At 42.7% G+C, this 25808-nt stretch overlaps 1 protein-coding gene and 1 pseudogene across 21 annotated transcripts in view; one reads left to right on the top strand and one right to left on the bottom strand.

Moving 5' to 3' along the window:
• Positions 1 to 25808, top strand: part of RIMKLB (ribosomal modification protein rimK like family member B) — an 86951-nt gene that overhangs the window by 16974 nt on the left and 44169 nt on the right. For 19 of the 21 annotated variants that reach the window (XR_013542346.1, XR_002298950.3, XR_002298947.3 and 16 more), the window contains one exon: positions 22541 to 22771. The exons of the other annotated variants lie outside the window; for them this stretch is intronic. Coding sequence is in view for 10 of the 19 variants with exons in the window: in XM_078386680.1 (XP_078242806.1) it covers positions 22541 to 22771 (231 nt within the window). In the remaining 9 variants the exon portion in view is untranslated. The remainder of the gene's footprint in view (positions 1 to 22540; positions 22772 to 25808) is intronic. 21 annotated transcript variants of the gene reach the window in all.
• LOC140705197 (U1 spliceosomal RNA) lies at positions 8629 to 8779 on the bottom strand (annotated as a pseudogene).

Here is a 25808-nt window from a genome sequence, read left to right as displayed (position 1 = left end):
AAGCGTCACAAGAAACCTGGGAGATGTTGCGAGCAGAATTGTGGGTGCCAGCATGGAAGTACAAATCACCTGCATGTGTAAGATTATCTTGTTAAAGTTTTGAGAGACATTTGTTTGAAAGCATCATGTATGGAGAGAAATTTGGAATCTATGGGAAGACTTTTGTGTAAGCTTGCAAGTACTATATGTGTGATAGTTCATGATCCTGACATTTACAGAATCTATGTTTCAGGTGAGATTCTGAACAAGTCCTTCCTAGTTTCCACCCATTTTAGCTGGAGGAGCCATGCGAGTGAACAGTGGAATGTACCAACACAGAGCTTATTGATAAAAAATCAAGATTTTGGAGAATCCTAGTTAATTTCTATGTGTGAGTCCTCAATTGCTGAGCTCAGTTTTTTCCTTTTTTTGAACCTATAGTAATATTTTACCCTGTTTTCCCGAAAATAAGACCTAACCTGAAAATAAGCCCTAGTATGATTTTTCAGGAGGGCCTGGCGTGCTCTGGTCCATGGGGTCACGAAGAGTCGGACACGACTTAACGACTAAACAACAAAAATGGATGCTTGTAATATAAGACCTACCCCCAAAATAAGCCCCAGTTAAGTAAAACCACACCTTCCAGCATTGTGCAACAACCAGAAGATGACATGACTGTAAAATAAAACATCCCCTGAAAATAAGTCCTAATGCATTTTTGGAGCATAAATTAATATAAGACCCTGTCTTATTTTGGGGGAAACATGATAGGAGCTACAGTATGGCAGTAAATCAGAGTTCTTTGCAGAACCTCAAAACATCCAATGTGTGAAAACTCAAACAATTCTTGGGATTCAGTGGTAAGAGCAGTGTTCGTATTTTTTTGTTAGTGAAATCTATTTTTAATTGTAAATGTCAAGTCATTTTGAATCAAGTAGTAGCTTTATAAACAAGTTAGAGAGTAGACGAATGCCTGATGTTCAAGCTGTATTCCAAAAACAAAGAGGCACTGGAGATCACATTGCAGATACCTGCTGATTACTGGAGTGCACCAAAGAATGTCAGAGGAAGATCAGTCTGTGCTTATAAATTACAGCAAAGCCTTTGAGTATGTGGATTGAGAATCTATGAAAGAAATGGGACTGCCTTAGCACTTGATTGCTCTGATGTGCAACTTGTACACAAGAAGATAATGTTGGAACAAAATATGGAGAGACAGAATGGTTTCCTGTTGGCAGAGGTGTTAGACAAGGATGCATTTTATCTACTTATCTATTCAGTCTGTACCCAGAACATATATGGAAACCCAGACTAGATTCAGATGAAGGAGGAATGAAAATCAGTGGATGAGATGTCAATTATTTAAGTTGTGCAGATGACACCAACTTACTGGCAGAAAGCGGCAATGATTTGACGCGACTTTCAGGGAAAGTGAAAGAAGAAAGTGCCAAAGCAGGATTGCAGATGAATCTTAAGAATACAGAAAACATGTTTACAGGAGAACTGTACAGCTTTAACATTGACAGTGAAGAAATTGAAGTACTGTAGTTAAAGGTTTTGTTCAGTCATCTATCCAAATGGAGACTGCAGCCAAGAAATCACAAGTCTGAGACTTGGAAGGGTAGCAATGAAGGAATTAGAAAAGATAATCACATGTAAGGTCATGCCACTGGAGATCAAGACCAAGATCATCCACTCTGTTGTATTTCCAATCATCATGTATGGGTGTGAAAGCTGGACAGTAAAGAAAGATTGACAGTAAAAATATTGATGAATTTGAAATGTGGTGCTGGGTAAGAGCTTTGCAGATACTCTTAAATGCCAGAAAGATGAGCCTCTGGGTCTTCGATCAAATCAAGTTTGAACTATCTCTGGAGCCCAGAATATTGAAACTGAGCCAGTCCTACTTTGGGCACATCATGAGAAGGCAGGATTCTCTGGAAATGGTAGAAAGCAGCAGGAAAAGAGAAGGATCAAATAAAAGATGGACTGACTCCTTAAAGGAAACTACAGGCTTGAGTTTACAAGAACTGAGCAGGGCAGTTGAGGACATACCGTATTTTTCGCTCCATAAGACGCACCTTTCCCTAAGACGCACTAAATTTTTAGGAGAAGAACACAGGAAAAAAATTATCTGCTTCTCCTAAAATTTGGTGAGCCTTATGGAGAGTTCCATCTTATGGAACACACCCTAGGGTCCTAGGGTGTGTTCCAGGACCCTTTGGAGCCTCCCCCTGCCTCCCTCGGGGGCCAGAGGGGGTAAAATCGCCACCTTCTGGGGCTCTTCTGAAGTTTCCCAAGCCTCAGAAGAGCCCCCAAAGGTGGCGATTTCATCCCCTCTGGCCCCCAGGGGAGGCAGGGTCAGTCTCCAAAGAGTCCTAGGGTGTGTTCTAGGACCCTTTGGAGACTCACCCTGCCTCCCTCGGGGGCCAGAGGGGGCAAAATCGCCACCACCTGGGGCTCTTCTGAGGCTTCCCAAGCCTCAAAAGAGCCCCAGAAGGTGGCGATTTTGCCCCTTCTGGCCCCCGGGGGAGGCAGGGTGAGTCTCCAAAGGGTCCTAGAACACACGCTAGGACCCTTTGGAGACACACCCTGCCTCCCCCGGGCGACAGAGCGGGCAAAATCGGGAGCTTCCAGTACCTTTTCTGAGCCTTTCCAGGCTCTCAAAAGGTCCTGGAAGCTCCCGATTTTGCCCCTGCTGTCCCCGTGGGGGGTGGGGGGGAGCCTGGCAAGGGTCCTGGGAGGCTCCCTTGGACCCTTGCCACGCTCCCCCACACCCCATGGGGCCAGGGGGGGTAAAATCGCCAGCTTCTGGGAGTGTTTGGAGGCTCCCCAAGCCTCCAAACACTCCCAGAAGCTGGCGATTTTACCCCCCTGGCCCCGTGGGGGGGTGGGGGTTGGGTGGGAAGGGTCCAAGGGAGGCTCCCTTGGACCCTTGCCACCCTCCCCCCACCCCCCATGGAGCCGGGGGGGTTAAAATTGCCAGCTTCAGAGAGTGGAGACTTATCAAGCTTCCAAACACTCCCAGAACCTGGCGATTTCGCCAGGGCTGGCCCCGTGGGGGGGTGGGGGGAGGGTGGCAAGGGTCATGGGAGGCTCCCTTGGACCCTTGCCACCCTCCCCCACCCCCCACAGAGCCGGGGGGGTAAAATTGCCAGCTTCTGACAGTGTTTGGAGGCTTATCAAGCTTCCAAACACTCCCAGAACCTGGCAATTTCGCCAGGGCTGGCCCTGTGGGGGGGTGGGGGGAGGGTGGCAAGGGTCATGGGAGGCTCCCTTGGACCCTTGCCACGCTCCCCCACCCCCCCATGGGGCCAGGGGGGGTAAAATCGCCAGCTTCTGGGAGTGTTTTGAGGCTTGGGACGCCTCAAAACACTCCCAGAACCTGGCGATTTTGCCAGTGCTGGCCCCTCCGTGGGTGGGAGGAGCGTCACAAGGATCTGAGTGAGCTTCCAGGACCCTTGTGACGTTCCCCCCCCACCTGGAAGCTGGCGATTTCGCCAGTGCTGGCCCGTGGGGGGGTGGGGGAGCCTCGCAAGGGTCCTGGAAGGCTCACCCGGACCCTTGCGACGCTCCCCCCCCACGGGGCCAGCAGCGACGAAATTGCTGCATTCACACCATTAGATGCACTGACTTCCCCACCCAAATTTTGGAGGGGAAAAAGTGTGTCTTATGGTGCAAAAAATACGGTACATTTTGGAGATCGATCATTCATATGATTGCCATGTGTCCAAGGTGACCAGATGGCACATAACAACCACCACTCATATAGAAGCTTGGTTTATTTTATTTTATTTTATTTTATTTTATTTTATTTTATTTTATTTATTTATTCGATTTTTACCCCGCCCCTCTAGACTACGTCTACTGGTTGTATTGTGAAGGTCTGAATGGGGTGGCTAATAAATATATTTTATCTCCATTTTATATACAGTGGGGTCTCTACTTAAGAACGTCTCTACTTAAGAACAGCTCCATTTGCTAAATTTTGCTTCTACTTGAGAACAGAAATCCAAGATAAGAACAGGAAAAAAAACCTTTCCTGCTCTTTTTTTAACCTTAGGTCATCTTACGTTAAAAAAAATTCTCCCCCTAGTGGTAGAGTATGTATTAACCAGCTTTGCATTAGTTCCTATGGGAACTAATGCTTCAATGTAGGAACGCACCTCTACATAACAAAAAAACAGCCAGAACGGATTAATTGATTGTCAGTCCATTCCTATGGGAAATTTTGCTTCCACTTAAGAACGTTTCAATCAAGTAGTTTCTATGGACGGAAAAGAGCAGATACGGATTAAATGGTTTTCAATGCATTCCTATGGGAAATGCAGATTCAACATAAGAACTTTTCATCTTGAGAACCACCTTCCAATATGGATTAAGTTCTTAAGTAGAGACCCCACTGTAGCTGCAGGGGACTGCAACCCCTAATCCCTGATCATTTTATAGATGTCTAGTATAAGGCTTAGTAGGGGACAGAGTTTTAGACATTCAACCAGACTGGTTTGGCATAGGTCTGTTTACATCACTTTGTGTTATGTTTAGACTTCCCCCCTTCTTTCAAAGGCTAGGTTCTAATGTGGGTTTGGTAGTTAAATTATTGCTGCACCAAATGTACAGCAGTAAATGTGCAATAGCCCAGCAGAGTGTTCTTCCTCCTCCTCCTGTCCACAGCATCCCGATAATACTACCACAAACATATTTTATAGACTAGTTTTTTAATCAGTACAACTATAGTAGTATTACAAGTATGACATTGGGCAGACATTTCATCTCCTTATCTAGTACCTAGCTCCTCCTTGCAATATCACTCTAGGTTTCCCTTGCAACCATTTTCTGTGGTTCTTCTCTAACATTTTCATTTTCACACTCACAATCTGTTATCCTGCTGATGTTAAGCATTAATCTGCTGTCCAAGCAAGCAAGCACAACATTATTACAAGACACTGTTTTCCAACCAACATTTTCCTTACTCATAACTACAGGACAAGGAAGGAGTCACACTTTCTGTGTCACTTGGCTAATAGGAACTTTTTTAAAAAAATGACATTTCTATGGCACAGAAGGAAAAAGTGGAACCTGCTGCACTGGAATGTTTTTGTAATTAGTTGTGTTGAAACAAAATACTGTCTGTGGATAAAACTAAAATCTTCCTGTGTCTGTGACTATTCCGGTCCATTGAAGCCAACCTTCTCCAGCCTCTTTCCTCTCCCTTTCAAGAGCAATCTGGGTGATACTGCCACAAGCATACTGTGGAGTGGAATTCTTCTGTATCTGTCTGACTTTATCACTGCCTCCTCCTTTTCCCCCTACACAACATCCTGATAATACTACTCTAACCTTTGTGCCCCAAATGTATGCTGCCTGACTAGGATGAGGTCTTTGGAAAATGTTCTCCCTCTTGCATGGACCAGTCCAGTAGTACCCAAACTGTGTCTAGACACCTATGTCCTACCTTTTTTCTGGGCAGTGGTGGCAACTTGTCAACTTCAGTCATCCATTTGGGAAAACTGCCCAGTTTGTTTCTCACTAAGAAAGACTCTTCCAAACTCTTAACACTTATCTGTCTGTCTGTAGCCACCCACCTCATACACTATCTTGCCTGGCCTCATTGTCAGTAGTCTACTAGCCTCATATGGCTTGCAGGGGGTGTGTCAGATTTCTCTGTTTTTCAGCCAGTATTCTGCCTGACTAACATTCACGTCTCTCCCTCTATACAGCTATCTCCTCCCTTTTTGCTGGACCATGGTGCCAATAATTTGCTACATTTAAGCAACAATTTTGGAGAAAATGAATGTTTGTTTGTTTAAATATTTATAGCCTGCCCTACATCACAGATTCTCAGCATGATTTATAAAACTGTATTAAACAATTTTAAAACACAAGATACTTGAAACAATTTAAAATAAAGCAGCAAACTTAAATCATTCAGACATTAAAACAATTGCACTAAAATGCCAGTTGCCATATTTATTTCATAGGGCTTCTGACAGAGACCCCTAACAAAGACCTACCTTCTTCTAAGCACTTGCTTTCTACTTTTCTGTCTAACCCAAAATCAGCAGCCAGTCTTGAGGTATCAGTAATGGATGGAATTATCCTGTTAATCCTCTTAACTCAGATTACAAAATCCCATTCTAATAGCCTTTTGCATGGTACCATGGGTGGTAAGATTAATTGTGTTGACTTGGGTATTTTGATGAAGAGGTAGTTGTGTTCTCCCATCCTGGTATAACTCAGAAGGCATGATTAGCAAGAATCTCAAGGTTGTGGGACAAGTTCTGTGAAGGTCTTGTTTCACTCCATCGAGCAAAGGAGAAAGCAGGAAGTAACACTGGGCAGAAGAGGCCTTGCACTGTGATGTTGGAGTGGGATTATCTTGCAGCGGAGGTTGGGGGATGGCAAGATGAACTAAGAAGGTGATCTTTTTATCATGGAGGGTTCAGTGAAAATTCAGATACATTTGCAGGAACTAGCAGAGGAAATGAATACAGAGTGACACGAACAGAAACCAGCAGATTTATCCCACCACCAGATGCCAGCGGTGGAAAAGGAAATTGGACTGTTAGATTCATCTGTCCAGAAGAAACAATGTGCTGTAGCAACACTTTGAGTTTAGGCCAGGTCCTAGCAATACTGTCTTCACAGAGTGGAGCAGCATTTGCAAACTAAAGAATACCCACTACTTTAGGACCAGCAGCATGCTTTACTATATTTAAAAGGCAACACATAATCATCTTGATGCAGAGGGATATAGAGGCACATGACAAATCTTGCTGAAGAATTGATAGTGTTGGATAGTCAATCCTTTGTGTAGGCAGTTTAAACTTTGGAGGTTGAAGATGCTGGCACTGAACTACCACTTCAGACAACTGTGGTGCCCACCCTCTAAAGGCATGCCAAGAGAACTTAACAGAATCTCCTGGGCAAGGCACTCATATAGTGCATGTACCATGGAGATCTGGACCAGGTGGAGTTGTTTACATTCTTACGTTTCTCTTACAGCAGACTGATGGGAAGACCCGTGAAGCAAAAATGTTCAACAGTCAAGACTGTGTTGAAGAGAGTGATAGAATTAGCTGCAGAGTCAAAAGATGCACCAGGGCTATATGGTGACAGACTGAAGATCTAAGATGGTTATACAGTGGTGCCTCGCAAGACAATTTTAAATTGTTCCGCGAAAACCGTCGTCTTGTGAAAAAATCGTCTTGCGAGGTTCCCTATGCATCGGTCTCAAAAAAAGCGTCTTGCAAAAAATCGGTCTAAAAAAAAAGTCTTGCGAAGCATGGGTCTCAAAAAAAAAAAGTCTTGCGAAGCATGGTCATAGGAAAAAACGTCTTGCGACGCACCATAGTGATTGCAAAAACCAATCGTCTTGCGGGTTTTTCGTCCCATGAGGCAATCGTCTAGCGAGGCACCACTGTAGTAGTATGCAATTCAGGGTGGATATCTGTATTGCTTACATCCTTCGTGTCAGAGAGCTGCCCAGGAAATGTTGGAAAAATTGTGCCTATAATCATTCTTTCCTGTTCCCAGACATCCCCGATAGAAATATCAATCCTTTACCTTGGTTGCAGACCGCATCGCAAGAAGATACAAATGTACCACCAGCATAGCATGTTCAGGGGTTGTTCACATGTTTCAGGACACAGTTGCGAATGAAAAAATGAGCTGTTGAGAACAGAGGTAACATATGGGGCCAAGATGGTGCTATTGTAGAGATCACCTATTAACTGTCCACATCAGCAGAAGGGACCTTCAGCCTATTGGAGTTTTTGGTGTCTTGCAGCAGCATCTGCTTTGTTTTGGCTTTGGTGCTGAAAGGCTTTTTTTGTCATCAACCAGTATTGACAGTGAACACATCTTCCATTATGTGGCCCTCCACTGCTCTGTGTTGAAGCTTGACTTGGTAGATCTATTGGTTTTCATAAAACTCAGCCTCTCTCTGTTTGGATATCCCACTCACCAGTCTTCACAATTTGCTGTCTGCCTTGAAAACTCAGTGCTCCACTGGAGTCTGATAACTCGTGAGTTCTTGTGCTTTACAACTTGTTTAACTGGCCTAGATGTGCTGTTGCTCTGTTGTTTTGTGCTTAACATGGCATGACAGACTGATATACATCAGTGCTCTTGGATCTTCTCCCAACTAAAAACATTGCCACACAACGCTCTGTGTTTTTCATTGTAGTGACCCAGACACTCTTCTTACTTTGGAACAATATCTGAATTTCAGCAGATTACCTTGTTCAACCTTCCTCCCTGAATTGTTTTTCAGCTTTAAATCATAATTTAAATCAAAACATTGATTTAAAAAAAATTAAATTGTGATTTACCATATTTTTTTGCTCCATAAGACACACTTCCCCCCCAAAAAAAAGTGTGGGGGGGAAGTATGTGCATCTTATGGAGCGAATACAGTAAAAAAGGGTTCAGCCACCACCACCCAGAAGCCTCCCACTGCCATGCTGGGAGGCCTCTGAACTGGCACCAAAGACTGCTTGTTGTTTGGACCTCACCATTCTGCACTGCTGGCTTTCCAGGATCTGCTTCTTGCAGCCCACCTGGAAAACCAGCAAGGCTAACAGGCCTATAGCAGCAGGCAATGAAAACAGCCAAGGACCAAAGGGGAAAGAGTAATTCTAGAAAGACCAGGGGAAACCACACAGTCCCCCACTTAGGCAGTTGATTTTCCCACATTTGGGGAAATCACAGGGGTCAGCACACCCAGAGTGCAATAGATGAGCCTTACCCTAGGAAAACCACTTTTACAATAATGGTATCTCTCCTGCCAAGTATGAGTTGGAATAGCCCCTGAAAATTCTTCCCCTTTCTGTGCCCTATCCCCCAAAGGCATGGTGACCCCCCCCCCGGCTGCACCTCCTGATCAGAGCAGGGCTGCACAGCCCCACTCCTGAAAGAGTCCAAGATACCTACTCAGTGTTTTGGGGTGCCCCACAGGACCCCCATCAGGGGCTGGAATGTTCCTCCCACAATCCTCCAGTGCACAGATATTAGCATACCTAATATGCAGGGAAAGCGGGGAAATTCAAACTTTCAGTTAGTGAAGAGGCTGCTTGTCTGCTTCCTTGCTAGTCCAAGCAGTTAGATTGCTGGGAGAGAGACCTGGGACTGCCTGGTACTGTATTGTCGTTTTAAAATGTAAAATGTAGTTTAAAAGCTGCTTGTTTTGGGTTAAACTGTGCTTGGTTGAAAAGGTGCTCCGTTTGAGCTGAAACCTGGTAGTGTAGAAACGTGCATAGGGGTACTTGCTTTAAAAGCTGCCTGCAAAGCCTTTCAGACCAGCGCCGATCAGCTGTTAGGTGGGGAGAGGGGAGGGGGAAGGAGCAGGAGCCAAGAAGAGCACAAAATAGCTGCTGGGTGCCTGCTGGCTTTTAGCTGTTTGGGGCTCTTTTTTGGCTGTTTTGGGGTCTACCAAGGCACCGTGAAGAGCAAGGCTCAGTCTACAGTACCTGGTAAGTGACTTTCTTTTAAGTTTTTTAAAGTTTCTGACCTCCCCCCCATAAAAATGCATTAATTTTCAATGCATTTCTATGGGAAATTTGGATTCAACTTGCAAACTTTCCAACTAGTTCTGGGCATCTAATAGAGAATGTATTTCCAAAGGGTGTTGCAGCAAGGAAACTAACTGTGCCTCCTGACTTCTAACTGGATTACAGTACCTGCTTCCTGATTTCAGCTACTATAGTTTGTATTCAGTTTTTTTGGCTCGTCAAGAACATTGTTCATGGCTTTGTGTGGCCTAACCTGTTGTGCCTTGCATGCTATAAACGTTCAATTATGTCAAAAATGGAGATTTGGTCTTATGCTGAGCATGTGTTACTGCTGGTGAATGGAATTGGGTTAAGCTTTGTGTTGCTGTTCTTTTGCATAACCTAAAGTAAATAAGGAAAACCAGCTGTTAAATAGTTTAATTCCACTATTTATCCTCCACACAACTAAAAGGGACCTCTCAATGCAGTGCGAAATCAGACAAACCATTTCTAACTTAATATAGGCTTGAGCTGTAGCTGGGCAGAGTTGCACAACAATCTCATCTGTCATTGAGACATTTCTATAAGCATGGGGAGGAGGTGGATGAAAGGAAATGTAAAATATAGGTAGAGTGGTATAGGTCTTATCACTGGCTGATAATGGTCTATGTTAATGCTACTGTTGCCTGCTGTTCACTTTACATGGTTCAAATGTTATTCTGTTATAGTTTATTAAATATTTTATTACATTATTTGGTTCAGAATATATTTTCCCTGTGTTCCTCCTCTAAAAATTAAGTGCGTCTTAAGGTCCGGTGCATCTTATGGAGCAAAAAATACGGTAAATCATGGTTTAAATAAATTTGATTTTAAAAAAAACATTGATGTTTACCCACCCTGCCGTAACCTCTTCTTTAGAGCATAGCAGTAAAGAGGTCTAGTGGCTGTGCAAACACCAACCCTTTCCCAATCCCATTGGGTGCTTCCTTTGCCAGTTCAGGCAGATGTCTTAATCCTTTTCCAGCATTATTCCTTCTTTGGCAAAAACAATGCTATTATTATCCAAAGGATCAACCTAAACATTGGAATCAGATCCTTAAAATTTAGGGGTGAGATGAAATATTTGCAAAAATCTCTGATTTCTGAATTTCAGGAAACAAGCAGTTATTGGCAGTTGTTTGAAATTGATAACAACCTGATTGTACTTCTATATTCTTTTAATTTCTTGCTTAAATGTGTGATACTTTGCTGTTTTTGTACTTCATGTACTTTTGAGGTACTCCAAGTTGAGGCATGCTTTTCTTTGTTACTATACAGAACTGTAACAACCAGCTTAAGATCCACTGTTTTATCTATGATAATTTGCTTGCCCCAGTATAGTATTGCAGTTTCTTTTTCTAAACTGGAGGTGGTTGCAGTTTATAAGATGGAGAAAAAGATGTGCATTTAGCCAAATGCTGAACGATTATCTTTTCTGTTTCATTGTGCCTGCATATATATTCTGTTGAAGCAAGCTTGGGGCATCCAGCTATGACATGATGGGTTGTTTCCTGAGATTTGTGACGTGCGCTAGATGTGTCACTTACACCTTGATTCATAATTAGTTTCTAATAGTATCTTGTGGAAATAACTTGGTTTTGACTGTGTATATGAATCCCCCAGTTTCAGTATGAAAACAGCTTAATTGAAGCCATAGGTTCAGTTGTTGGTTATTTGACATCATGCAGGAGGTAATGGAGTGGTGAAATCATCTTATTTGGTGAAATCTAATGAAAAAACAAGACAAAAAAACCGACAAAAACATATGGCACCTTAAAGTCTAGCTAGTATATTTTAATGTGAGGTTTTGTGGATCAAGACCATTTCTTCAGACATATGGAATAAAATGAAATGCAGAATGAAATACAGAATTCACAAGAAAAATATTCAAAACATTCATTGGCTTTAAGAATCTTGGCTGTGTGGTTACATCTCGTGGAGAAATGTTTGGTGTTCAGTCTACAGTATTGTAAACATTCCCACAGGAGACAGAAAACAGATAACCATGCAAGAGCAAAAAAGAGGAGGGAGTAGAGGGTTGTATTGTGAAGACCAACTGAGCAGTAACAGGAATAAAGTCAAAAACCCAAGCGGGGGGGAATAAATATAAATAAAAGTTTAAAAAGATATCAGAAGAACTATGCATGTTAGTATAAGGAATATTAATAGTTTTTACCTTTGAGCCTAGTAATGAGAGATGGGTCTGATAGTTGTGAAGGAAATACAGTGGTGCCTCACTTAACGACGATAATCCGTTCCAGGAAAATAGCCGTTAAGCGAAAACATCGTAATGCGAAAATAACCCCATTGAAACCCGTTCAATGCATTCCAATGGGGTAAAAACTCACCGTCCAGTGAAGATCCTCCATATGGTGGCCATTTTTGCTGCCTGTATAGTGAGGAATCCGTCCCTAAACACAGCGGGGAGTCATTTTAATCACCTGGCAGCCATTTTGAAACCGCCTATCAACTGTTCAAAAAACGTCATTTTGCGAAGAATCGGTTCCCGAAGCAGGGAACCGATCATCGCAAAGTGAAATTCCCCCATTTAGACCATTGTTTTGCGATCGCAAAAAGTTTGTCATTAAGCGGATTCGTCATAATGCGGGGCAATCGTTAAGCGAGGCACCACTGTAGTAGATAAAAACATAAGTATTACATTTGGTAGTGACCTAAGAAACGTAGGCTTATATTCAATCCATTTATATGGCTGTTGGATTTGATTTAAATCAATTTGATTTAAATCATGATTTAAATAACTAATCAATAAAACTTAATGAAAATCATGACTTTTTAAATGTAAAGACTTATTCTTGTTGGTAGTTACAATCTAGTATTTGCAACCAGATGAAGATTTCATATTTAGAATAATAACTACAGATGGGGCTATTCGTATATAAATATGAATATCCCCGCACAGGTGGAAATAATGAAGGTCCATCCCCATGGGGTCGGACTGTCCACTCACAGTTTCGCTGCTGCTGCTAGCTCTGTGGAGGCTTCCTATTGTGCTGGTTTCTGCAGTGGATTAGCCACTTTGCAACCTGGCAGAGAGGTTTGTCATCCCACCTCCTGCCAGGAGTGGATAATTGATTACGGACAGCGGCATGATAGGAAGCCTCTGTGGAGCCAGCAGCGAGATCATGAGTGGACAGTCCGGCCCCATGGGGTCGGGCCCTTGTTATTTCTCCCTATGCGGGGATATACTAATACCCCCATCTCTAACAATAACTTGTCAGATTAGTAAAACAAATATATCAGATCTATAGTTTAATAGGTTATAGTTTAATAGGTTAATCACATATTTTGAGAACTACTTAAATTGTTTTATTTAACTAAAACAATAACATATAGCATATACATTCTTGTATTTGGCTTAACCATCAGCGTTTATTAACTAAAGTGGTTAAACAAAATATCTTTAAAAAAGCTTAACAGCCAGGTCCACTTGAGAAACTTTAAACCACTTTCTTCTGCAGCTCAGTCATCTTCGTCTTCATCTTCTTGTTTGTTCATAATCTGGAAAAGCAAAACAAGCTTTCTTTATCAGGCCCCAACGAATTTCTCAATTTAGAATGAACGAGTCCAAAGGAAGAGAATATTCTTTTGATGCTAGCAGAAGAGGCCACTGCTCTTAAAAATGAAATCATTACTTCAACAATTTCTGAATCCAAGTGCTTAAGTAATTTCCACCAGTTCACTAGTGTGACTTCCTTTAAAACAGTGGTTCTTAACGTGGGCAATAATGCCCCCCAGGGGGCGATTTCATTTTTCAGGGGGGCGGTAGAACGAAAAGGGGCGGTGTGGGGGCGCTGGAGCAGAAGGGCGGCGGTAGGGGGGCGCTGGAGCAAGCCAAACCTGCTAAGATGGCTGCAGCCTTTTTACAGTGTACATGAATATATATTTGCCTCCAGTCTTAATTTAGTTTCAGAGTTTTTGTCTTGAAATTTTTAGTTCCTGTATTGTGGTTTGTTTTTATGCCCTTTTTATATTTCTTTTTGCGTCTTAAAATTCGCTTGCAACTAAATCATTAAATGTTACTTTTTGGGGGCATTTCATTTTCTTGGAATTGAATTTTGTTTTCAGGGGTCATTGGATTTAAGTGTCATAAATAAATAAATAGATAGATAGACAGACAGACAGACAGACAGACAGACAGACAGACAGACAGACAGACAGATAGATAGATAGATAGATAGATAGATAGATAGATAAATAAATAGATAAATAGATAAATAGATAAATAGATAAATAAATGAATGAGATATCATCACCGCGGGAACGGGGGCGATGATAACTTCCTCAATGGCTCAAGGGGGCGTTTCTTTCAAAAAGGTTAAGAACCACTGCTTTAAAACATAATCAGCAAGCATATACAGTATTTCTTGAATGGTTTCCCCTTAGCTCTGATGTGTATTATAGTTGATAGTAGAGATGGATGATTGCTGGATACCCATGTCATAACGAACTCCTCCTCTTCTTCAGCACTTCAAGTTTGACACTGGTACCAGATATTCACAATATTTGCGAGAAAAGGAGCTGGACACAATGCTTGTCCTATATATTTTGTAAAGATTGCAATTTACTGTATAAGATGACCCCCAGTTTTGACCCTTGCAGGAGGCGGAAGCGAATGAGCAGCCACGCTCGACCACCCCTTGCGGCTGCCCATTGACTGTGGCTGGGGCTGCCGAATTGCCCCCTTCAGCACCACTGCCAGTGCTAACCTCAATCTCATGACACCGCCTTTTCCCCTGCCCAAAGAGAGCCGGCGAGTGGCACTGGAGGAGGCGATCGGGCGTCCACATCTGCAGTTAATGAGTACCCAAGCGCAGCTGCTCCTTGCTTCTTCCTCCTGCTGCTGCCACCCGATCGCCTCCTCCAGCACCATACGCAGGTTCCCTTCAGGCAGATGATAAGGTGGTGGTGTGAGCTTAAGGTGAGCCCCATGAGTGGCGCTGGAGGAGGCAAGTGGAGGAGTCGCAGTCAATGGGCAGCCATGAGGAGCAGCCAAGCACGGCTGCTTCTTCACCTCCACCTCCTCCTGCTGCCACCGCCCAATCACCTCCTCCTTCTTCGGTGTACTTCCGTTTATAAGACAACACTCAATTTTTGCAGTATATTTTAGGAAAAAGTATCATCTTATACACGGAAAAATACAGTAATTCTGTCAGTGTGTAGTTCTGTTTTTAAGTACTTTACTCAGTTCCTTCCAAATTTCGACAGCATCAGCAAGAAAAAATCTGTTTCTCTGTATTTTGTTTAAAGCTTCAGAAATGGGTTTCAGGATGCTCAGATATGTTCGACATTTCTCTTAAGGCCCATGTTGAGGATTTTGATTGTGACAATGCAATCTATTTTTTCTTGATTTTGCTCACAAGCCATCATTAGAATAGGCCAAGTCTTGATATATTGTTTGAAACAGTTCACTATAGAGTTCCATCTACTATCTTGTGGAAGAGTTAACTTGGTTCTTCCTATTCTTTTCAGAGCTACTGTTGCAAAATGTTACGGATTTATTTAGCAATTTCAACAAAATTACTCTTTTTTTCTTGGAACACAGAAGTTTTTGGAGGTGTATCGAATGAGCACTGCAACCATATGTTATTAGCTTGGTAATCTCTTCATGCTCTTCTAAATTTCTTCTCATTTTGGACAAATTTGCAGCATTATCTGTGATCAAACTGTGTACTAGACATTTAATTTTTTTCACATTATTATAACTTTTGCTGCTAAGTATGTTGCTGTGTGTGCATTTCCTGAAGTATCAATTCCCTCTTCTGTTGTTATGCAAGCACATACAGTAGAATCATTGAGGACATTACTCCATCCATCAAGATTTAGGTTAACAGTTTTGCCTTCTAGACTTGCTGCACATTGCTCAATTTCTCTATCATATACTTTATCAAGCAGTTTCCCTGCAACATCTGCTCTCCTGGGTGGGCTGTATCCCAGTCTCAGTGACTGAATCATAATAACAAAGTGTCAGTTTTCAAACAGACGGAAAGGAGAATCTGTTGCATAAACAAACTGAGCAATTTTTCATCAATTAACACTTTTTCTTATTTGCTGGTTTTTATCACAAACATATCTATGGTGATCCCAGCTTGTTTAGGTGATATATTGTGGATATGTGTGAATTATGTGACTGATGCGCTGACCTGGACAAATAACTCTGAAACTGTAGAACAAGAGGATAGTGATGTAGAAGGTGGATAGTTTGCGGAATCTTTTATATTGACGGTGGATTCCCGTAAACAAAAAAAGTCAATGCTGTTATTATTTAAACCATTTATGCTTATTATGCATTTCTCATTGTATTCACTCAGTACAGACCTTCTCTCATGCATATATGCCTCTTCAAACATGTTCCTTCATCGGAGCACCAGGTGTTGCATTTCTTTGTTGTATTGCTTGCCTTTTGCACACATACGTGCTTTTCCCATAGTTAGAGGAGCTTCATTAAAATATTCCCAGACTGGGTCTCTTTTATGGCCTGCTGCCATTCTGCTCATCCAGGGAGGGAATAAAGAACCTTAAGTATATGCACAAAGATCCCAGGGTTTGTAAACTGCTCATAAGGTTTCACATTCATTTTTACTGCTTGCCTCTGCCTCCTCACACTTAGAGCCTGGTTTAGATGCATTTCATTCCAATCTTCAGACCAAGCATTTAAGTCAACATGTTCATTATTTGTATATAGATTTGCAGAAGAAAAACGGGCTTAAGGTTTTTTCCTGAACTTTGTTTATTTTATATCATTTTTACTGTGGAAAAATACATGTCTCAGCTTGGATAACTTGGATTAATTGAATTAGTTTACCAAAAATGTAGATATTGCACGAATATTTATTTATTTATTCATTCATTCATTTATTTAACTTATATGCCACCCACACTATCCAAAGGTTTCTGGGCGGCTTACAACAATTAAAATACAGTTAAAAAGATAAAACAGTTAAAATACATACTCTAAAAATTGCCATCAGGACCCACAGTTGATATTATTTCAATTAAAAGCCTTCTGGAACAGGAAAGTTTTGACCTGGTGCTAAAATGTCATCAGCGTCTGTGCCAGACAAATCTCAATTGGGATGGTGTTTCATAGTCTGGGGGTAGCTGCTGAAAGGGCCTTTTGTCTACAAGCCACCCCTCTTACCTCCTTGAGGGGTGGCTCTTTTAAAAGGCTCCCCTGGCTAGATCTTAACTGCCCAGTAGTTTCATATGGAAGGAGGTGGTCCTTCATTTATCCAGGGCCCAAGCCATTTAGGGCTTTATACAGTGGTGCCCCGCATGATGACGATAATCCGTTCCAGGAAAATCGCTGTAGAGCGAAATTGTCATGCGAAAAAAACCCCATTGGAATGCATTGAAAACCGGTTAATGCATTCCAGTGGGGAAATACCTCATCGTCCAGTGAAAATCGCCCATAGAGAACTGCCGACCAGCTGTTTTATATTGCTGTCTTGCGAAGCTTCTGTCCGGAAAACACCCATTTTGCGAAGGGAAGCCATTTTGCGGAGCCGGAAAAATCGTCGTTTTGCGAACAAACGGTTCACGAAGCAAGGACCTAATCATCGTAAAGCGGATTTCCCCCACTGGAACCATCATTTTGCGATCGCTATAGCGATTGGAAAAAAGTCATCGTATTGCGGTTTCGTCGTACTGTGGGGTCGTATTGCGGGGCACCACTGTATGTCAAAACAAGCACTTTGAATTGGGCCTGAGCAGCAACTGGTAGCCAATGTAATTTAAACAGAATTGGCTTGATGTGTCACCAAGCGGCCTCACCAGCTCCGCAGCTCGATTGTGGACCAGTTGCTGTTGACGGACCGTCTTCAAAGGCAGCCCCACGTAGAGCCTCATGCTACATAAGTACAGTATGCTCTGTTTCATGCTGAATAACCTTTGAACTATAATGTATCTTAAATAGAAAACTATATTTGGATAAATTTTACCTGCAAAAGCATTTCATAAAAATAAATTAGATTAAAATTTTAAAAAATCTGATATAATTTTTTTAAATCAGATTTTTAATTTTTTGTTTAAATCATTGATTTTAATCCACCCTGGTGTTCATCATGTGTATACATTTTATCTCAGCTGTTTCTCTCTGTATTTTTGAGCTGTCATATTTCTTTTCCAAGATAGCACCTTCCATATCTTCTGCAGAGTGTTCTGGTAGATTGAAATGGTGCTGTCCTCTGAAGATGCCCACCACAGAGACTGGTGAAACATTAGGAAGAACAACCTTCAGAACACAGCCAAAGAGCCCGAAAAACCCACAACAACCATTAGATCCCGGCTGTGAAAGCCTTTGCGAATACAGCCATAAATATGTTTGTGGGGCCATACGAGTGCCTATCACAGTTCTGTTGATCTAGAGAGAGGTTTTACTGTCAAAGTCAAAATAGTTGCTTGTGAGTACAAAGTCACAGAGGGTGGCAATTATGTGGGCTTCCTTGTTTTGATTGGTGTTTGTGATAGCTTGTATTCTGTGTGGGATGTTAGCCTATTGCGCCTCTGTCTATTGTAGCTAGGAATGTGTTGTCAGGAAGGCTGTGTATGGAATGAAGTTTCCTTAGGAAGTCTGTATCTCTTACATAGCTAGGTGTATTGGTAGAAAGTGTTCTACAGACTTTTCACAATGAATATCAAGTGATCTATACTTTTTTTAGTGCAGAATATATGAGGATTTTTGTCACTGAAAGGAGTGAGTTCCAGTTGATAATTTATAGGAAAAGCAGTAGTAGTATTGAATCCAACTGCCGTAGTATTAGCACTAAATGTAAGTAAGAATCCTGGAGAACCCCTCTCAGCAGTTTCTTGCATATTTTATGGAGGGACAAGACAGAACTCTGAGATTGTTGAGACTGTTCAGGGCACATTTGGAGACAAATCTCTACCAAGTCTAGAGGGCAGAACGCTTGAAACTTTAGGTCACAACAAATTAGAGCATGTTCAGAGGAGGGCAACAGGGGACTGGAAACCACGGAGGACTGGAAACCAAGCACTGTGAGTAAAGAGTGAAAGAACTGGGCATGTTTGGCCTCGAGAAAAGAAGACTGAGAAGAGGTAGGAGAGCACTTTTCAAATATTTGACAGGTAGCCAAGCAGAGGAGGGGCAGGATCTGTTCTTGATCATCCCAGAGTGAAGAACATGTAAGAATGGGCTCAAGCTACAGGAAACCAGATTTATGCTGAAAATCAGAAAGAATGTCTTAACTGTCAGAACAGTATCACAATGGAACCAATTACCTCGAGAGGTAGTGAGCGCTCCAACACTGGAGGTATTCAAGAAAAAAATGGATAACCATCTGCCAGAAATGTTTCGATTTGGATTCTGCATTGAGCAGGGGGTTGAACCTAGCCTCATAGGCCCCTTCCAACTCAATTATTCCATTGCGGTTCCATCCTTCTAGATTGCTAGTTACAAGTCCTGCATGGGGACTTGTCAATAATTTCTTTGGGAACAGATCCCCCTCCCATCATTGTCAAGCTGGGCAACAGTGATAGCTGTACTACTTTCTATACAGTGGCTCATCATATAGCCATCCAGAGGATCATCACAGTCTGCCACCTGGTCAGTTCTGAGGTCAAGACATTGCAGCCACAGTCACTTTATGCTACCATGCATTGCTCCACTCATTTGGCCTGTTTTCACAAGCTATGTTTATATGGGACCATCTTCTCTTCAAAGTGGATCTTGTTCACAAGCATATCTTTGGTGGCATTCTGTTTGAGGATACCCCAGCCTCGATGGGGTTGATGCTTGCTATAGTGGGTCTACTAGGTTTCCTGGTTTGTGTATTTTTGGTAATAGGTAGAATTGCTGGTTGAGGTTCTTGTGGTGTGTTAGGCAGAATTTGTTCACATGTTTCCAGGTAGGTTTTTCATGACGTTTTGTAATTCCTTTTGATAGTTAGTGGTTGGGTCTGTGGTTAGGGACTGGTAAAATGTAGTGTTGGACAGTTGTCTATCAGCCTCCTGTGTGTAGCTTGATTTGTCGATGAAAACCATAGCACTACCCTTGTCCACAAGGGCACTGATGACAAGTTAGACTACACAGCCAGAAGTTGAGGACAAGGGTGAAAAAGATGGATATTGACAATGGATATCATCAAGCCTCATCCCTCTTCATTCTGGTGACTGCAGGACTTCCCTTGTTTTCTCTACAGGTATACATCATTGTAATCTCTGCATATAAACCTCATCTCCCCAGTGCTTCTGGTCAAGTTATTCTTCAAAGTTTTTCACTGTCTCCACCAATCTGTACCTCTGATTCTGCTTCCATGGGACCCTTGCCTAGTTTTCTCACAGGTTCAGTGCTTGCCCTTTGAATCCCTGGCAACCTGTGATCTCCATCTCATTGACTTTTCAAATTGTATTCCTTGTGACCCTCACCTTGACCAGAATGCCAGGAGAACTGACCACATTGTGGTGTGACCCCCTCTCCCTTTTCCTGGTCTTTCACAAGGACAAGGTGACCAGGCATCACTTTTCTCCCTCAGGTAGATTTATCTTTCTACAGGGAACAGGACATTGTACTCCTTGCTTTCTATACCTCTCATTTCATCCCTGAAGGGCCTGCCCTCCATTCCTTGAACATCATTTAGGCACTAGTTTTCTATATGGACCATACCAGATCCTTTCTAGCTCTTAGTAGCATATGCCAAGTTTTGTGAATGCATGTCCATCTCCTAGCACTTCTCAGAGCGTAGTAGTGGCAACTATCTGGCTTGCATATGACTTTGTAACTGTCCCTTTCTTGCAAAAGATATGGGGTCACTCAGCGAGGGCAGTAGTCTCCTCTGTGGCCTGGGTGTCAGGAGTCTGTAGAGTCTGGTCACAACCCTGAATTTTCAGGCGCTATAGACTTGATGTCACACATGACTTCATTGGGTCCATAATTCTGCTGACCCATCTCCAGTGGCACGCTCTGCCTGCTAAATCAACTTACTATTCACCCATATATATAATGCATAGAGACCATGATGATGATGGGAAGGTGGCTTACCCATAACAGTGGTTCTTTGAGTAGTCATCTGTGCCGTCACACTTCCTACCCCCTCCGCTTGGAATCACTGGAAGTTCTCTTTGTGACAGACTTCTGGAACTGAGGACGGGTGGGAGCCCCAGCTATTTATGCCAGCATGCAGCTGGGCGGGGCTTTGGTTCTAGGAATCTTCAAGGTCACTGTGTGTGCACAGGACAAAATCCATATATGTGATTACACAGATGACCACTCAAAGAACCACAGTTGCAGGTAAGCAACTCATTCTTTCTCATGGTAGATTAAATGAGTGTTAAAAGGAAGCTCGTCTTAAATTAGAACAAGAAGAAGGTTTGGCATATAATCTCTCAATATTCCATACTCTGTAAAGGAGTTACATATGTGATATGCCATGTGCAGATCTATTTTAGATTATATCTAGGTGAAATGAAAATAGTTTGGCACTGAGATGTAGGAGCACATAACATTGCAGCTGCACTGTAGACATCAGCAATAGGAGCTAATTAGGCAGACAGTGTTTCTGATTGATATTTATCCTGCATATTTTGAGAATCTTTGGCTGTGTTGGCCATTAAAGCCAAATGTTTTCCCATAAGGATGAAGATTACTGAAGTGTGGTCCTTTATGTTGTAACCATTTTGCTCCAGGTACAACAAAAGGCATTTATTTTATTTGCTCTGGTAACCTCACTATGGAGAGGTTTAGGGGATAGCACACAATTAGATGCTTGTAAAGCCTTCTTAGATATGTTTTAGAGCTTTAGTTTTTATTCATGCCTTTTTCTCACTAAGAAATAGGTGAAAAGAAAAGACAGTCTGACACTCCCAGAAGTATTAATGAGAAAGATGTGTTTTATATGCTCCTTATTGAAACATGTTAGTCACCCAGAAATATCTACATGTTAAAGGGGTAGTTACCTTTGCTATTATTCCTTTGAACATATACATTGCAGCTGATTATCTTCTGCCAGACACTTTATATTGACACTTCCTTTCATCTGAAACAAAATAACATCTTGCATGGCATGACCCCCCACCAGCCCTACCTAGGTCAACAGCTGACCCCTCCATTCCCAGTTCTTGGAGTCAGTGCTGTTTTTCATGACAACAGGGTTTATCATAACTGGGGAAGGGATATCAACATGGAACACACCACCCGGCGGTCCTTTTCCTCCATTCCCCAAACTGAACCCTGAAGGGCTAGAGTCAATACTTCTCTTTAATGGTGGACACTAGGTATCTCCAAAGCACAAGGCCCACAGAAGCGAGGCCCTATACACCTGCAATGAGTGCAAGTGTCATGGCATATCTATGTCCCTGTTGTTGTGTGCTGGGAGTCATCTGACTGTTGTTCCTCCCAGAAGTGACATAGATGGCATTCTGGCATTGTTACCTCTAGAGCTGCAGGTGTATTGGTATTGGCTCTCCTTCATTGACCCAGTGAGATGTTTGGAAACTGAGCCTTCAATGTCTCTCTCCCAGATAGTGGGGATGAGGAGGACAAGGGTATTGATGATTGTGCCTTTTGCCTTTAGGGTCCCTCAATTCAACCAGCTTCCTAATCCATGGATCTTCTTTATCTCATAGTTCCATTCCCCAATGGAGTGGATAGCTCTGGTTGCTATACCTTGACCTAAAAGTCCTCCCCCAATTCCTCTTGCACATTTCCCCAGGTTTCTTCACTATCATGTCTCATGTCTCCCCTATAGCTCCTCCTACCTCTGGCTTCATCATCACCTCCTCCAGTGTTTGTATTCTGTGTATGGTGTTCATGAATTATATGAGATAGGTTTACTAAGTCTTGTAAACTTCAGTTCAGAATGGGTAGAGTACCACCGTCCAGATCTTGCTGGATTTCAGCTCCTAGCATGTTTTTCTATTGGCTGTGCTTGCTGTGGTTGATCAGAGATGCAAACTGACTTGTGTACAGGAAGAGACATCAATCATATGTAAAGATTTATTGGCATAGTTAAATGGGTTAACATCAGGTTCTCATTCTTTTTGCCATTTGCCTGTAGGTCTTCGAGTCAATGGGGAACTTATTACTGCTTATCCCCAGGTAGTGGTGGTCCGTGTGCCAACACCATGGGTCCAAAGTGACAGTGACATTACAGTTCTTCGGCATCTGGAGAAGATGGGTTGCCGGCTTATGAACCGTCCCCAAGCCATACTCAATTGTGTCAACAAGTTCTGGACTTTCCAAGAACTGGCTGGCCATGGAGTGCCTCTTCCAGACACCTTCTCCTACGGTAAATTATATTTTAAAAAGAACATCCATAGTGACTATGCATCTGCAGCTAATGAGATAACTAAAACTTGAGGGGTTTGGGGGAAACTTCTGTTTTAAGAGAATAAGACCAGTTAAAAATCCTAAAGAAATATCCATATACATTTTATAAAAGAAGACTGAATGTATAGAACTTAACCACATCTCCCACAACAATTTCCCTCACTGCCTAAAATTGTGGAAATTTAATAATTGCAAGTGTCGCTCTAACATTATTTGTTAAGTAGAGATGGGGGCTGGAATTAATGAGGCTGGACAGTCCACTCATGCGGGCGCCGCTGACCTTCCTTCCAATCGCTCCAGAGTGCCTGGTTGTCTAGCCACTCATAGCAGAAGGAGGGAAGATGAGTCTCCCCTTGTGCCAGGCTGACGAGTGTCTGTACTGCTTAGCTGCATGTCTGTACAGTGGTGCCTCGCTTAACGAGTGCTCCGTTTAATGACAAATCTGCATAGCGATTATGTTTTTGCGATCACTTTGCGATGGCCCCTATGGGAAAAATTCGCTTTGTGATTATCGTGGGGAAGCGCTTCCCCACGATCATCCCAAAGGCCCCACCGATCAGCTGCGCTGTGAGGGGTGGAGAGAGAGAGAGACGAAGCACAGCTGATCGGTGCTTCTCCCCATCATCCCGAAGCCCCGCCGATCAGCTGGGCAAAAACGGGGCGTTTGCAATGATAGTGCGGAAGCGATCATCGCAAACGCCTGGTTTTTCCACAGCTGATCGGTGGTTCCAAAATTGCCGCCAGGTAAATAAAATGGCCGCCACAGTGTTTTCGCGCTCTTTCCTCGCTTACTGGGCAGCGAAAATGGCGGCCGGATGGAGGATTTTCGCTTAAAGGTGAGTTTCCCCCCCATAGGAACGCATTAAACGTGTTTTAATGCGTTCCTATGGGGTTTTTTGCTCCGCATAGCGACGAATCCGGATAGCGACGATTTTTTCGGAACGGATTATTGTCGCTATGCGGGTCACCACTGTACTGCTAAGACATGCAGCTAAACAAAACTTCTCCTTATATACCAAGTCAGGGTATGTAGCTGAGGCATGAGCCTATTAGTGCAGCAAACGCTGTAGGTCACGCCATTTGCTTTTGCCCCATCCCAATTGCTTTTAAGATTCAGGAAAATTTAAGGTATAGAGATAAAATTTTATTGTGTTGGGTTAGATGAGAATGCAGTATATGGAGGACTAGAAATAACGATTTTCTAAATGTATATAAAAAGCTTGTCTTAGGTTTGCCTTTCCTCCTTAAATGTCAGATGGATATATTGCTGCCAGGAAAAACAAGATATGCTACAGTGCATGTATTGACCTGGAGGAAATGAATTACAGGGTTGATTCTGGCTTGTACTGTAAGCTGTTGTTCAGGTTTTCGAAACTTTATCTAGAGACTCTACTTTCAAAACCTTTCTCTAGAGACATCTATCCTCTTTGATTTCACAACTTTGGTTTCTTCTTCATGGTCTCTGTGGATCACACTGATTGGTTTAACTGTACCTGTGCAGGGTCTCTTCAGAATCTTCTCTAACTAAAGAAGAGCATTTTTGGTGGTAACGTCATCCATCCTCCACTGAGTCTATATAACCATGCCCAGCACAAACCCCCTCAGTTCCTTTTCATCCACCAATTTCATCTAGACCTCTAAAGCAGTGGTCACCAACCTTTTCGTCTCCACGGACCACTTTAGCAGGCAGGGGGGATGCGGCGTGCAGCTGTGGGAGGGGCCGTGCAGGCATGGGAGGGGTGTGCATGTGTCTGTGCATGCGGGAGGCACGCAGGAGATTTGTTTCTGTGATCCAGTCCTGGCAAGGCCACGGACCGGGACCAGTCCGCGGACCAGGAGTTGGAGACCACTGCTCTAGAGTATCAGTAAGTTTGTCTTTTGCTTATCCCAGTTTCTTTATGTTCTTCTTATATTCATTTTTTAGCTTTCCTTTTGTTCTTATTGCAGTATTTAATAAATATTTATTTTTTTTTCCTCTGCATTTGGGCTTTATCTTTACATAGATCCCCTAAGGTTCATTTAAGAAATGCAGTACATGATGAGGAAGAATCACACCAAGTGACCATCATTCCAAGTGTCTTTTCTGCCTGTCTCTCTCAGCCCTGTTTGAAATGTAAAGCTTTTGCCAAGTAGGGCTGGCAGATTGAGGCAGTCAAAACTTCAGTCCTATTTTGGGAATAGCCACTGAGGGCCACTGCAAGAACTTTCCAGACAAGATGTTCAGTGTCTGCTTTGGCATTCATGTTGATAAATGTATCTCTAGGTTCCAGAGATAAATGTCTGATACCGGCTTTTCTGCCAACCTTGACCACACCTTACCTTCTGCATGAATGCTAGCTCGGCTGAACACACACACTGTACACACTCCTGGCAACGTAAGAGTCAGAACTGCCTGCAGTTCAGCAAAAAAGCGTGTTTCAAAATATACTCCTAGCCTAGCCTCTGAGGCGTCTGATCCTAAGCAGGCTAAGAACTGAAAGCAGCAACACAGTAAGCAGGTTCCACAGCCAGCAGTCCAAACTGTCTCAGCCTCACCATCAGTCATTTGTCTCAGTTAACCTTCTAACAATGGCACTTCTACTGCATCCTTGCCAGACATGTGTAACTTTAATGTAAGACTTACCCCACTCCTCGTGTCTGCTGCACATGTCAACATAGTGATCCCTGCTAGTGAAACAGATCACCTGGAGCTGTGTCTCGGTTTCTGGCATCCAACTTATCATGGTGTATTCAGTATTCTTGGTCCAGATGGCAAGTGTCACTATACTCACAAACATAACTCATCCCAGAGATGATGTTCCTCTTGATGCAGATTTCCATATCATCATTTTTTTTTCTCATTGGTTTTTGCATCATAAAAATTCTCCATACAAGAAAGACCATTGAGACTGACCTTCCATTGGCAGCTCTTCTGATCTCAACCTGTCAAAATATTTAAAATGATGCACCACATGACACTGTAGGTGGCAAAAAATAATTGAGCTGCTCCTGCAGCC

The sequence above is a fragment of the Pogona vitticeps genome, chromosome 2 (assembly GCF_051106095.1).
Source record: "Pogona vitticeps strain Pit_001003342236 chromosome 2, PviZW2.1, whole genome shotgun sequence".
In the NCBI taxonomy this organism is placed as follows: Eukaryota; Metazoa; Chordata; class Lepidosauria; order Squamata; family Agamidae; genus Pogona; species Pogona vitticeps.
The sequence above is the reverse complement of the archived record's forward strand: the minus strand, read 5'-3'. Positions and strand labels throughout refer to the sequence as shown.